The sequence below is a fragment of the Nerophis lumbriciformis genome, linkage group LG39 (genome assembly GCF_033978685.3).
Source record: "Nerophis lumbriciformis linkage group LG39, RoL_Nlum_v2.1, whole genome shotgun sequence".
Lineage (NCBI taxonomy): Eukaryota > Metazoa > Chordata > Actinopteri > Syngnathiformes > Syngnathidae > Nerophis > Nerophis lumbriciformis.
In genome coordinates this window covers 3,712,115-3,727,500 of record NC_084586.2, presented here as the reverse complement: position 1 = coordinate 3,727,500, position 15,386 = coordinate 3,712,115, and the positions used below count along the sequence as shown (strand labels likewise).

Below are 15,386 nucleotides of genomic sequence, written 5' to 3'. Positions count from 1 at the left end.
ATTTTTTTTTTTTTTTTTTTTTTTTATTTATTAATTTTTTTTAAATTTTTTTAACACTTTTATGAGTGGGACCCTTTTGAATCTCCCAAAGTTTTAGTGGGACTTTTTTGTTTTAAAACTATCATCGCTCAAAAATATTAATACATTAAAATCAATGTTATTGTAGATTACTGACCTATCTAAGTTCACAGTTATTTCACATCAAATATTCCACTTTTAAAATACTGCGTATTTTGTGTTTTTGCAATGAAAAGGAAAGTTTTGACAAATAAAGCATAACACATTAAAAAAACAAAAAAACTCTATATTAACAGAATTACCTGAAGTTGATCGAGAGAGTTAAGCATTGAATGAAAAAATAATAATAAAAAAAAAAAATATATATATATATATATATACACTGTATATATATAAATACATACATATATGACTTGTTTTTTGTTTTTGTTTTATGACTGAGACCCTTCCGGGGTCCCTGGCACCAACCTTGAGAGGAGCCCTTGAGATTAAAAAAATAAATATAGTGTATTGAAAATGAAACATTTCAAAATTACCCCCGAATTCTTTCATTTTCCAGTAGAAAAAGTTAGGACACCCCTGTGATAAATGATGTCTTTCATCAATAAGGTTGAATATTTTTTTATCAGTATTCCTCTTTCTCGTACTTTGTAAACACTTCGAACAGTTTGTTGAAGTGGATCATATTAACACTGTTCCATCCCAGTAGTGATGTACTGAAGGTATTAAGTGTTGTCTGTGAGTACAAACCTTCCTAGAACCTTGTCGTGATCTCCTGCTTCTTTGTGGCCTCAGGTGTGTCACCATCCTCCCATCTCAGCCTGCCATGCAGACTCAGACAACTTCTCCTTCTGGCAAGGTGACACTTCAGGACCTCAGAGGCAGAACCTGGACTTGAGCTTGAACCCTTTTTCTTCTTGGTGTGCCAACAGACCAGAGGTGGAAGAACAAGTTCTGGGGCAAGTCGCTGGAGATCGTGCCGACCGGAATGGTGAACGTCACGCTGTCCAGGTAACGTCGGCGGGATGACGCGACGCTCCAGGAGAATGTCCCCTGAGGTGTTGTTGGTGTCACGTCCAGGTACGGAGACCACTACGAGTGGAACAAAGTGGTGACCTGCATACACAACGTGCTGAGTCAGCAGCGCTACCTGGAACATTACGGCGAAGTCACCATTCGCAACCTGAAGAGCAACGCGTGCACCTGCAAGATCACCTTCGTGAAGGTGAGTCCTTCGATAAGGACCTGGTTCTTCCCTTGTTGTCACGGTCCCACATGTTGGTTTTGGTCTGGTAGTCTCGCTACTGGGGTTCCGAGGCCAACAAGAACGAGGTCCAGGGCACGGTGCTGGACCAGAGCGGCAGTGTCGTTCACCGCTTTGGAGGTCTGTGGCATGAAGGCATCTTCTGTGACACACTGCCCACGCCCAAGTGCGTCTGGAAGCCAAGTACGTCTTTTCTGGAACTTTATTTTTCTATATCCTTTGTTCCCTTCCTCACCTTCCACTTCCTCTTCTGATGCCCGGCAGACCCACAGCCCAAAGACCACCTGCTCTACTACGGCTTCTCCGCCTTTGCCATGGAACTCAACGAGCTCACGCCAGACCTCAGGCCTCTGCTGCCCCCTACAGACACCAGGCTGCGGCCCGACCAACGGTGACCACACAGAAGAAGTTACAAACACAAGCAGCAAGTTACTAACACAAGCAGCAAGTTGCTAACACAAGCAGGAAGTTACTAACACACAGGAAGTTATTAACACAAGCAAAAAGTTACTAACACAAGTAGGAAGTCTCCAACCACAGGCCGGAAGTTACTAACACAAGCAGGACATTATTAACACAAGCAGGAAGTTATAAACACAAGCAGGAAGTTGCTAACACAAGCAAGAAGTTACAAACACAAGCAGGAAGTTGCTAACACACAGGAAGTCACTAACACTAGCAGGAAGTTGCTAACACAAGCAGGAAGTCGCTAACACAAGCAAGAAGTCGCTAACACACACAGGAAGTTGCTAACACAGGCAAGAATTCACTAACACAAGCAGGAAGTCTCTAACACAAGCAGGAAGTTAGTAACACACGCAGTAACACACGCAGGAAGTTGCTAACACAGACAAGAAGTTACTAACACAAGCAGGTAGTCACTAACACAAGCAGAAGGCCGCTAACACAAGCAGAAGGCCGCTAACACAAGCAGGAAGTCACTAACACAAGCAGGAAGTCACTAACACAAGCAGGACGTCTCTAACACAAGCAGGAAGTCTCTAACACAAGCAGGAAGTTGCTAACACACACAGGAAGTTACTAAAACAAACAGGAAGTTACTAAAACAAGCAGAAAGTCTCTAACACAGGCAGGAAGTTGCTAACACAAGCATAAAGTTGCTCACACACGCAGGATGTTACTAACACACGCAGGAAAATGCTAACATGAGCAGGAAGTCGCTAACACAAGCAGGAAGTCGCTAACACAAGCAGGAAGTCGCTAACACACGGAGGAAGTTGCTAACATGAGCAGGAAGTCGCTATCACGAGCAGGAAGTTGCTAACACAAGCCGGAAGTTACTAACATAAGCAAGACGTTACTAACAGCAACAGGAAGTTACTAGCACAAGCAGGAGGTTACTAACACTAGCAGGAAGTTGCTAACACACGCAGAAAGTTACTAACAAAAGCAGGAAGTTACAAACACTAGCAGGAAGTTACAAACACAAGCAGGAAGTTGCTAACACACAGGAAGTCACTAACACTAGCAGGAAGTTGCTAACACAAGCAGGAAGTCGCTAACACAAGCAAGAAGTCGCTAACACAAGCAGGAAGTCGCTAACACAAGCAGGAAGTCGCTAACACAAGCAGGAAGTCGCTAACACACGCAGGAAGTCGCTAACACACGCAGGAAGTCGCTAACACACGCAGGAAGTCGCTAACACACGCAGGAAGTTGCTAACATACGCAGGAAGTTGCTAACACTAGCAGAAAGTTGCTAACACACGCAGAAAGTTACTAACACAAGCAGGAAGTTACAAACACTAGCAGGAAGTTACAAACACAGGAAGTCACTAACACAAGCAGGAAGTCACTAACACAAGCAGAAAGTCGCTAACACAAGCAGGAAGTCGCTAACACACGGAGGAAGTTGCTAACATGAGCAGTAAGTCGCTATCACAAGCAGGAAGTTGCTAACACAAGCCGGAAGTTACTAACATAAGCAAGACGTTACTAACAGCAACAGGAAGTTACTAACACAAGCAGGAGGTTACTAACACTAGCAGGAAGTTGCTAACACACGCAGAAAGTTACTAACAAAAGCAGGAAGTTACAAACACAAGCAGGAAGTTACAAACACAAGCCGGAAGTTGCTAACACACAGGAAGTCACTAACACTAGCAGGAAGTTGCTAACACAAGCAGGAGGTTACTAACACTAGCAGGAAGTTGCTAACACACACAGAAAGTTACTAACAAAAGCAGGAAGTTACAAACACAAGCAGGAAGTTACAAACACAAGCAGGAAGTTGCTAACACACAGGAAGTCACTAACACTAGCAGGAAGTTGCTAACACAAGCAGGAAGTCGCTAACACAAGCAAGAAGTCGCTAACACAAGCAGGAAGTCGCTAACACAAGCAGGAAGTCGCTAACACAAGCAGGAAGTCGCTAACACACGCAGGAAGTTGCTAACACACGCAGGAAGTCGCTAACATACGCAGGAAGTTGCTAACACTAGCAGAAAGTTGCTAACACACGCAGAAAGTTACTAACACAAGCAGGAAGTTACAAACACTAGCAGGAAGTTACAAACACAGGAAGTCACTAACACAAGCAGGAAGTCACTAACACAAGCAGAAAGTCGCTAACACAAGCAGGAAGTCGCTAACACACGGAGGAAGTTGCTAACATGAGCAGTAAGTCGCTATCACAAGCAGGAAGTTGCTAACACAAGCCGGAAGTTACTAACATAAGCAAGACGTTACTAACAGCAACAGGAAGTTACTAACACTAGCAGGAAGTTGCTAACACACGCAGAAAGTTACTAACAAAAGCAGGAAGTTACAAACACTAGCAGGAAGTTACAAACACAAGCAGGAAGTTGCTAACACACAGGAAGTCACTAACACTAGCAGGAAGTCACTAACACTAGCAGGAAGTCGCTAACACTAGCAGGAAGTTGCTAACACAAGCAGGAAGTCGCTAACACAAGCAGGAAGTCGCTAACACAAGCAGGAAGTCGCTAACACAAGCAGGAAGTCGCTAACACACGCAGGAAGTCGCTAACATAAGCAGGAAGTTGCTAACACTAGCAGAAAGTTGCTAACAAAAGCAGAAAGTTACAAACACTAGCAGGAAGTTACAAACACAAGCAGAAAGTTGCTAACACACAGGAAGTCACTAACACAAGCAGGAAGTTGCTAACACAAGCAGGAAGTTGCTAACACAAGCAGAAAGTCGCAAACACACGCAGGAAGTCGCAAACACACGCAGGAAGTCGCTAACACAAGCAGGAAGTCGCTAACACACGCAGGAAGTTGCTAACACACGCAGGAAGTTGCTAACACACGCAGGAAGTTGCTAACACACGCAGGAAGTTGCTAACACACGCAGGAAGTTGCTAACATATGCAGGAAGTTGCTAACACTAGCAGAAAGTTGCTAACACACGCAGAAAGTTACTAACACAAGCAGGAAGTCGCTAACACAGGAAGTCACTAACACAAGCAGGAAGTCACTAACACAAGCAGAAAGTCGCTAACACAAGCAGGAAGTCGCTAACACACGGAGGAAGTTGCTAACATGAGCAGTAAGTCGCTATCACAAGCAGGAAGTTGCTAACACAAGCCGGAAGTTACTAACATAAGCAAGACGTTACTAACAGCAACAGGAAGTTACTAACACAAGCAGGAGGTTACTAACACTAGCAGGAAGTTGCTAACACACGCAGAAAGTTACTAACAAAAGCAGGAAGTTACAAACACAAGCAGGAAGTTGCTAACACAAGCAGGAAGTTGCTAACACACAGGAAGTCACTAACACTAGCAGGAAGTCGCTAACACACGCAGGAAGTCGCTAACATACGCAGGAAGTTGCTAACACTAGCAGAAAGTTGCTAACACACGCAGAAAGTTACTAACACAAGCAGGAAGTTACAAACACTAGCAGGAAGTTACAAACACAGGAAGTCACTAACACAAGCAGGAAGTCACTAACACAAGCAGAAAGTCGCTAACACAAGCAGGAAGCCGCTAACACACGGAGGATGTTGCTAACATGAGCAGTAAGTCGCTATCACAAGCAGGAAGTTGCTAACACAAGCCGGAAGTTACTAACATAAGCAAGACGTTACTAACAGCAACAGGAAGTTACTAACACAAGCAGGAGGTTACTAACACTAGCAGGAAGTTGCTAACACACGCAGAAAGTTACTAACAAAAGCAGGAAGTTACAAACACAAGCAGGAAGTTGCTAACACACAGGAAGTTGCTAACACACAGGAAGTTGCTAACACACAGGAAGTTGCTAACACACAGGAAGTTGCTAACACACAGGAAGTTGCTAACACTAGCAGGAAGTCGCTAACACAAGCAGGAAGTCGCTAACACAAGCAGGAAGTCGCTAACACAAGCAGGAAGTCGCTAACACAAGCAGGAAGTCGCTAACACAAGCAGGAAGTCGCTAACACACGCAGGAAGTCGCTAGCATACGCAGGAAGTTGCTAACACTAGCAGAAAGTTGCTAACACTAGCAGAAAGTTACTAACAAAAGCAGGAAGTTACAAACACTAGCAGGAAGTTACAAACACAAGCAGAAAGTTGCTAACACACAGGAAGTCACTAACACAAGCAGGAAGTCACTAACACAAGCAGGAAGTTGCTAACACAAGCAGGAAGTCGCTAACACAAGCAAGAAGTCGCTAACACAAGCAGGAAGTCGCTAACACAAGCAGGAAGTCGCTAACACAAGCAGGAAGTCGCTAACACACGCAGGAAGTTGCTAACACACGCAGGAAGTCGCTAACACACGCAGGAAGTTGCTAACACACGCAGGAAGTTGCTAACATACGCAGGAAGTTGCTAACACTAGCAGAAAGTTGCTAACACACGCAGAAAGTTACTAACACAAGCAGGAAGTTACAAACACTAGCAGGAAGTTACAAACACAGGAAGTCACTAACACAAGCAGGAAGTCACTAACACAAGCAGAAAGTCGCTAACACAAGCAGGAAGTCGCTAACACACGGAGGAAGTTGCTAACATGAGCAGTAAGTCGCTATCACAAGCAGGAAGTTGCTAACACAAGCCGGAAGTTACTAACATAAGCAAGACGTTACTAACAGCAACAGGAAGTTACTAACACAAGCAGGAGGTTACTAACACTAGCAGGAAGTTGCTAACACACGCAGAAAGTTACTAACAAAAGCAGGAAGTTACAAACACAAGCAGGAAGTTGCTAACACACAGGAAGTTGCTAACACACAGGAAGTCACTAACACTAGCAGGAAGTTGCTAACACACAGGAAGTCACTAACACTAGCAGGAAGTTGCTAACACTAGCAGGAAGTTGCTAACACAAGCAGGAAGTCGCTAACACAAGCAGGAAGTCGCTAACACAAGCAGGAAGTCGCTAACACACGCAGGAAGTCGCTAACATACGCAGGAAGTTGCTAACACTAGCAGAAAGTTGCTAACACTAGCAGAAAGTTACTAACAAAAGCAGGAAGTTACAAACACTAGCAGGAAGTTACAAACACAAGCAGAAAGTTGCTAACACACAGGAAGTCACTAACACAAGCAGGAAGTCACTAACACAAGCAGGAAGTTGCTAACACAAGCAGAAAGTCGCAAACACACGCAGGAAGTCGCAAACACACGCAGGAAGTTGCTAACACACGCAGGAAGTTGCTAACACAAGCAGAAAGTTGCTAACACACAGGAAGTCACTAACACAAGCAGGAAGTTGCTAACACAAGCAGAAAGTCGCCAACGCAAGCAGGACGTTGCCAACACAAGCACGAAGTTACTAACACAAACAGGAAGTTACTAACACAAGCAAGAAGTTAAAAATACAAACAGGAAGTTACTAACACAAGCAGGAAGTTGCTATCAAACACAGGAAGTTGTTAACACACACAGGAAGTTGCTAACACAAGCAATAAGTTACTAACACAAGCAGGAAGTTACAAACACAAGCAGGAAGTTACTCAAACAAGCCGGAAGTTACTAACATAAGCCGGAAGTTGCTATCACAAGCTGGAAGTTGCTAACACAAGCAAGAAGTTGCTAACACAAACAGGAAGTTACTAACACAACCAGGAAGTTACAAACACAAGCAGGAAGTCGCTTACACAAGCAGGAAGTTTTTAACACAAGCAGGAAGTTATTAATACAAGCAGGAAGTTATTAATACAAGCAGGAAGTTATTAACACAAGCAGGAAGTTATTAACACAAGCAGGAATTTGCTAACACATACAGGAAGTTACTAAAACAAGCAGGAAGTTGCTAACACAAGCAGGAAGTTACTAACACAAGCAGGAAGTTACTAACACAAGCAGGAAGTTTCTGACACAAGCAAGAAGTTACGAACACAAACAGGAAGTTACTAACTCAAGCAGGAAGTTGCTAACAAACACAGGAAGTAGCTACACAAGCAATAAGTTACTAACACAAGCAGGAAGTTACAAACACAAGCAAGAAGTCGCTAACACAAGCAGGACGTCACTAACACAAGCAGGAATTCGCTAACACCAGCAAGAAGTCACTAACACAAGCAGGAAGTTACAAAGTTGCAGACAAACACTAACAGGATGTTGCTAAGCAACAAGAACTGTGAAACAAACACCAATCTAAAACAAAAACACACAAAGTTAGAAACAAAAAAAATGAAGTTACAAATGAAAACAGGAAGTTGCAGACAAACAAAAAGAGGAAGTTACAAAGCAACAAACACAAAAAGAAAAAAAAAATAACATCAAAAACACACAAAGATTGATAAACAAGGCAAGAAGTGGCCAACATTGAAAGACAGTTGCCCAAAAAGACAAGCAAGAAGTGTAAAATAAACACAAACAGAAAACTACAGGCAAAAGCACATACAGAAACTATTGGGAAATTTCAAACAAAAACTGGAAGTTGGTGACAAATACAAATTTCAAACAACAGAAACATAAAAAGTTCTAAATCAAACAGGAAGTCACAAACAACAACAAAGAATGAATTGCAAATTCAAGCAAGAAGTTACAAACACAAGCAGGAAGTTACAATGCAACAGGAATTATAAAACAACGACACATACAACTACAACAAAAACACAGGAAGTTAGAAATAAAATAACAATAACTTACACAATAAAACAAGAAGTTGCAGACAAACAAAACCATACAAAAACAAACAGGAAATTAGAAAACAACAAACACCAAAAGAAAGCCATTTCAAAAAGGAAGGTAGGAAAAAAAACTAAGGGAGGAAGTTGCCATCATTGAATTAATGTCGCCCACAAACACAAACAGAAAGTATAAAGTAAACACAAACAGAAAACTGAAAGCAAAAGCACATACAGCAAGTCCGAAACAAAAACAAATAGGATATTTCAAGAAAAAAAAAAAAAGAAAATCTGAATCAACAAAAACATAAAACATTCCAAACCAAACAAAAAGTCAGAAACAACAACAAATAACAAATTACAATTCCAACAGGAAGTCACAAACAACAACAAATAAGAAATTACAAATCAAACAGGAAGTTACAATCACAAACATGAAGTAGCAAGGTAACACAAACAGGACGTTACAGATAAGTTCCGAACCAAAAGGAAAGCTACAGAAACAAACAGGAAGTTGTCAACAATAAAAGAAAATTGCCCACCAACACTTGCAGAAAACTACAAGCAAAACCGCTTACATGATGTCAGAGATAAAATCAAACAGGAAGTTACAATCACAAACAGGAAGTTACAAACACAAAAGCACTTAGAGGACGTGAGAAATAACATCAAACAGGAAGTTAAAAGAAAACACAAATAGTTACAGTCAAAACACACAGGAAGCTACAAAATAAAACAGGAAGATAGAAACGAAAAACAGGAAGTTACAAAATAAGACAGGAAGTTACAAACACAAACAGGAAGTTGCAGACAAAAACTGCAATGAAAACATACAGGAGGTTAGAAACGAAAAAACAGGAAGTTACAAACACAAACAGGAAGTTGCAAAGTAAGACCAACAGGATATCACCAGTAAGAAGTTGTCAACAATAAAAGAAAATTGCCCACCAACACTTGCAGAAAACTACAAGCAAAACCGCTTACATGATGTCAGAGATAAAATCAAACAGGAAGGTACAAACAAACAGGAAGTTACAATCACAAACAGGAAGTTACAAACACAAAAGCACTTAGAGGACGTGAGAAATAACATCAAACAGGAAGTTAAAAGAAAACACAAATAGTTACAGTCAAAACACACAGGAAGCTACAAAATAAAACAGGAAGATAGAAACGAAAAACAGGAAGTTACAAAATAAGACAGGAAGTTACAAACACAAACAGGAAGTTGCAGACAAAAACTGCAATGAAAACATACAGGAGGTTAGAAACGAAAAAACAGGAAGTTACAAACACAAACAGGAAGTTGCAAAGTAAGACCAACAGGATATCACCAGTAAGAAGTTGTCAACAATAAAAGAAAATTGCCCACCAACACTTGCAGAAAACTACAAGCAAAACCGCTTACATGATGTCAGAGATAAAATCAAACAGGAAGGTACAAACAAACAGGAAGTTACAATCACAAACAGGAAGTTACAAACACAAAAGCACTTAGAGGACGTGAGAAATAACATCAAACAGGAAGTTAAAAGAAAACACAAATAGTTACAGTCAAAACACACAGGAAGCTACAAAATAAAACAGGAAGATAGAAACGAAAAACAGGAAGTTACAAACACAAACAGGAAGTTGCAGACAAAAACTGCAATGAAAACATACAGGAGGTTAGAAACGAAAAAACAGGAAGTTACAAACACAAACAGGAAGTTGCAAAGTAAGACCAACAGGATATCACCAGTAAGAAGTTCCAAACCAAACAGGAAGTTACAAACTCAAACAAGAAGTGGCCCACTGACAAACAAAGTGGTGCAGAATAAAAGCTGCTTGAGGAGGTAATAATGCGCTTGCTGTCGGCAGATTGCTGGAGGAAGGACAAGTGGACGAGACGGACAGAAAGAAAGACGAGATCGAGGAGCGCCAGCGGGAGATGAGGAAAGAGCTCGGCAAAAAAGGGGAGGAGCATGTTCCCGCTTTCTTCAAGTAAGGCCGCCCCTCCAAGCAAACGCACTCATTATTACTTGTCATCGTCTTCATCAAAACAATTTGTGTTCAGAAAAGCCAAAGATTGTTGCAGCCGTGACGTGTGGTTGACAAAGGGAACGTACTGGAAGCTCCGAAAGGACCCGGGCTTTGCCAACATGGCCAGTATAACTTTATGGTGACACACACACACACACACACACACACACACACACACACACACACACACACACACCTGGTTTGGTTGTGAGGACCTCCGCACGCCACTGAGGAGCTAAAACAGCAAACGCTGCCTTGACTTTTGTGACGTGGAGAGCGAGGATGGTTCCGATCCGTGACTGGCTCATGGGCACCATCAGCTTTTTTCAACAACACATAATTGTTATAAATGTATCTTCTCTATTAAAACATTCAATCACTCACGTTTGGTTTGAAACCACATTTGTGACAAACAGATCTTTATTGGAATAGAAAAACAACAACAATACTCACTGGCGCCACCTTCAATAAATAACACTTTTCCTTTCCAAAAAATCTCATTTCATAAATCGAAAATTGATGAGAGGATTATTGCTCGGTTAACATTTGATGTTCTGTACATGCTCCTCCTGTCCTTGTTGAAAATAAGTGCATTTATCGTTCATTTGATCGATTTATTCCTGCTTTTATTCGGGATGCTGCATATGTTGGGTGTCAAATAACAGCACGTGACCATTATACCTCTCCGATTGTCTTCCTGCGTTACCCCAGGGGTATCCGAAGCGTTGCCTGCAGCAAATTCTTTTTAACGGCACGCGGCACATTCATAAAATAATATAAAAGAGTGGAATACAAGAGCAAACAGGTAAATGTAACAAGAAAAAATTGGCAATGTTGACTTTTTTTTTTTTTTTGGTCATTGCTCAAAAAATAATAATGAATCAAAATCAATGTTGTTTTGAATTATCCATCCATCCATCCATCTTCTTCCGCTTATCCGAGGTCGGGTCGCGGGGGCAGCAGCCTAAGCAGGGAAGCCCAGACTTCCCTCTCCCCAGCCACTTCGTCCAGCTCCTCCCGGGGGATCCCGAGGCGTTCCCAGGCCAGCCGGGAGACATAGTCTTCCCAACGTGTCCTGGGTCTTCCTCGTGGCCTCCTACCGGTCGGACATGCCCTAAACACCTCCTTAGGGAGGCGCTCGGGTGGCATCCTGACCAGATGCCCGAACCACCTCATCTGGCTCCTCTCGATGCGGAGGAGCAGCGGCTTTACTTTGAGCTCCCCCCGGATGACAGAGCTTCTCACCCTATCTCTAAGGGAGAGCCCCGCCACCCGGCGGAGGAAACTCATTTCGGCCGCTTGTACCCGTGATCTTGTCCTTTCGGTCATAACCCAAAGCTCATGACCATAGGTGAGGATGGGAACGTAGATCGACCGGTAAATTGAGAGCTTTGCCTTCCGGCTCAGCTCCTTCTTCACCACAACGGATCGATACAGCGTCCGCATTACTGAAGACGCCGCACCGATCCGCCTGTCGATCTCACGATCCACTCTTCCCTCACTCGTGAACAAGACTCCGAGGTACTTGAACTCCTCCACTTGGGGCAAGATCTCCTCCCTTTTGAATTATTATAGGCTAAATATTTGTCTTTGTAAAATTTCGGGAGAAAATATTGCATTCTTTTGTTTTTTGTTTTCTTTGAAAAAAGGGCATAAAACAAACAAAAAAATCATTAAAACAAACACCTATAATCAACAGACAGATCTAAAGTTAATTTAGAGTCTTAAAAGTATTAAAAAAAAAAAAAAGAAGAAATATTTATTTTTAACACTTCTGTGTTGTGTGTTTTTTTTTAAACTGTCATTGCTCAAAAAAATATCCATCTTCTTCCACTTATCTGAGGTCGGGTCGCGGGGGCAGCAGCCTAAGCAGAGAAGCCCAGACTTCCCTGTCCCCAGCCACTTCGTCTAGCTCCTCCCAGTGGATCCCGAGGCGTTGCCAGGCCAGCTGGGATACATAGTCCCCCCCAACGTGTCCTAGGTCTTCCCCGTGGTCTTCTACCGGCTGGCTGTTCCCTCAACACCTCCCCAGGGAGGCGTCCGGGGTAGTTCTGACCCGATGCCTGAAGTAACTCATCTGGCTCCTCTGGATGAGGAGGAGCAGCGGGTTTACTCTAAGCTCCTCCCGAATGGCAGAGCTTCTCACCCTATCTTTAAGGGAGAGCCCTGCCACTCGACGGAGGAAACTCATTTCGGGCCGCTTGTACCCTTGATCTTGTCCGTTCGGTAATAACCCAAAACTCATGACTATAGGTGAGGATGGGAACGTAGATCGACCAGTATATTGAGAGCTTTGCCTTCCGGCTCAACTCCTTCAACACGACGGACCGATACAGGGTCCGCATTGCTGCAGACGCTGCACCGGTCCGCCTGTCGATCTCACGATCCACTCTTTCCTCTCTTGTGAACAAGACTCCACTATTGCCCCCAACCCAAAGATGGTACTCCACCCTTTTCCGGGCGAGAACCATAGACTCAGACTTGGAGGTGCTGATTGTCGTCTTCGTCGCTTCACACTCTCCTGCGAACCGATACAGTGAGAGCTGAAGATGCTGGCCAGATGAAGCCAGCAAGACCACAATATCTGCAAAAAGCAGAGACCTATCCTCAACCCTCAAAACGGATCATCTCAACGCCCTGACTGTGCCTAGAAATTCTGTTCATAAAAGTTGTAAACAGAATCTTTGCAAGGAACAGCCCTGGCAGAGTCCAACCCTAATTGGAAACGGGTCCGACTTACTGCCGGCAGTGCAGACCAAGCTCTGGCGCCGATCGTACAGAGAGCGGACTGCCACAATCAGGCAGTCCAATACCCCATACTCTCTGAGTACTCTTCACAGGACTTCCCGAAGACACACGGTCGAATGCCTTCTCCAAGTCCACAAAGCACATGTAGACTGGTTGGGCAAACTCCCATGCACCCTCGAGGACCCTGCCGAGAGTATAGAGTTCCACATTTCCACAACCAGGATGAAAACCACACTGCTCCTCCTGAATCCGAGGTTTGACTATCCGGTGTAGCCCCCTTTCCAGTACACCTGAAAAGACCTTACAGGGAAAGCTGAGGAGTGTTATCCCACGATAATTGGAACACACCCTCCGGTTACCCTTCTTAAAGGGAGGGACTACCATCCCATTCTGCCAATGAGGAGGCACCGCCCCCGATGTCCACGTAATGCTGCAGAGTCTTGTCAACCAGAACAGCCCCACAGCATCCAGAGCCTTGAGGAACTCCGGCTGGATCTCATCCACCCCCGGGGCCTTAACACAGAGGAGCTTTTGAGCTACCTCGGCAACCTTAGCCCCAAAAATAGGAGAGTCCCCCACAGATTCCCTAGGCACTGTTTCCTCATAGGAAGAAGGCTTGAGGAGGTCTTCGAAATATTTTCTCCACCGATTCACAATATTCTGAGTTGAGGTCAGCAGCACACCATCCTCACCATAATGGTGTTGACAGTGCACTGCTTCCCCTTCCTGAGGGGGTGGATGGTGGTCCACAATCACTTCAAAACCGTCTGGAAGTCGTTTTATATGGCTTCCCCGAACTTCTCCCATGTCCGAGTTTTTGCCCCTACGTCCGTTGAATCTGGACACCGATTAGCCTGTGCTACAAGCCAAAAGGACCCGATAGGACTTTTTCTTCGGTTTGACGGCATCCCTCACCATCAGGGTGGTTCTGGAATTACCGCCACGACAGGCACCAATCACCTTGCGGCCACAGTTCCGATTGGCCGCCTCGACAATAGAGATACGGAACATAGTCCACTCAGACTCAAAGTCCAGCGCCTCCCTTGTGACATATTCAAAGTTCTTCAGGAGGCGGGACTTGAAACGCTCTCTGACGGGAGACTCTGCCAGATGTTCCCAGCAGACCCTCACAGTGCGTTTGGGCCTGCCAAGTCTGTCCGGCATCCTCCCCCACCATCGGAGCCAACTCACCACCATGGAAAGCTCCGCCTCTCTCTTCACCTGAGTGTCCAAAACGTGAGACCGCAAATCCAATGACACAACCACAAAGTCGATCACTACACTGCGGCCTAGGGTGTCCTGGTGCCAATTGCATATATGGACACCCTTATGTTTGAACATGCGTCCGTTATGGACAATCTGTGACGAGCACAGAAGTCCAATAACAAAACACCACTCGGGTTCAGATCTGGGAAGCCGTTTCTCCAAATCACGCCTCTCCGGGTCTCACTGTCATTGCCAATGTTGAGCATTGAAGTCACCCAGCAGAACAAGGGAATCACCTGAGGGAGTCTCTAGGGACTCCAAAAAAGGCGGGTACTCTGAACTGCTGTTTGGTGCGTAAGCAGAAACAACGGTCAGGACCCGTCGCCCCACCCGAAGGCGGAGGGAAGCTACCCTCTCGTCCACCGGGTTAAACTCCAACGTACAGGCTTTGAGCCGGGAGGCAACAAGTATTGCCACCCCCGCCTGTTGCCTCTCACTGCATACAATGCCAGAGTGGAAGAAAGTACAGCCCCTCTCAAGAGAACTGGTTCCAGAGCGCTTATGTGCATCAAGGTGAGTCTGGCTAGATCCAGCCGGAACTTCTCTACCTCACGCACCAGGTCAGGCTCCTTACCCGCCAGCGAGTTGACGTTCCACATCCCGAGAGCTAGCTTATGTAGCCCAGGATCAGACCGCCAAAGGCCCTGCCTTCGGCTGCCGCCCAGCTCACAGAGCACCCCACCTCTAAAAATCTTAATTAAAATCAATGTCGTTATAAATTATCCACTTATTCACGGCTCCAATTACTTCACATCAAATATTCCACTTTGAAATATTTTTGGGGAAAATATTGCAATTTTTTGTGTTTGCCATACTAAAACAATTTTTTTTTCTTTGCCTAAAAACGGCATAAAACAAACAAACACAACAAACAAAAATCACAATAAAATTATAATACCAACGGAAATATCTGAGCTTGATCTCGACACTTAAGTGTTGAAGAAAAAAATTATGACTTATTTAAAAAAAATGGAATGAGCCTGGGACCCTTTTCGGTCCCCGAGACCTTTAGTGTGATTTT

At 44.0% G+C, this 15,386-nt stretch overlaps 1 protein-coding gene across 1 annotated transcript in view; it reads left to right on the top strand.

Moving 5' to 3' along the window:
- The window catches only part of osbpl7 (oxysterol binding protein-like 7), a 101,685-nt gene extending 90,235 nt beyond the window's left edge, over positions 1-11,450 (top strand). The window contains 7 exon segments of the mRNA XM_061931628.1: positions 814-877; positions 951-1,029; positions 1,099-1,243; positions 1,315-1,465; positions 1,547-1,673; positions 10,190-10,312; positions 10,386-11,450. Of these exon segments, the coding sequence (XP_061787612.1) occupies positions 814-877; positions 951-1,029; positions 1,099-1,243; positions 1,315-1,465; positions 1,547-1,673; positions 10,190-10,312; positions 10,386-10,494 (798 nt within the window). The 3' untranslated portion in view covers positions 10,495-11,450.
- Positions 11,451-15,386: the final 3,936 nt, after the last annotated feature.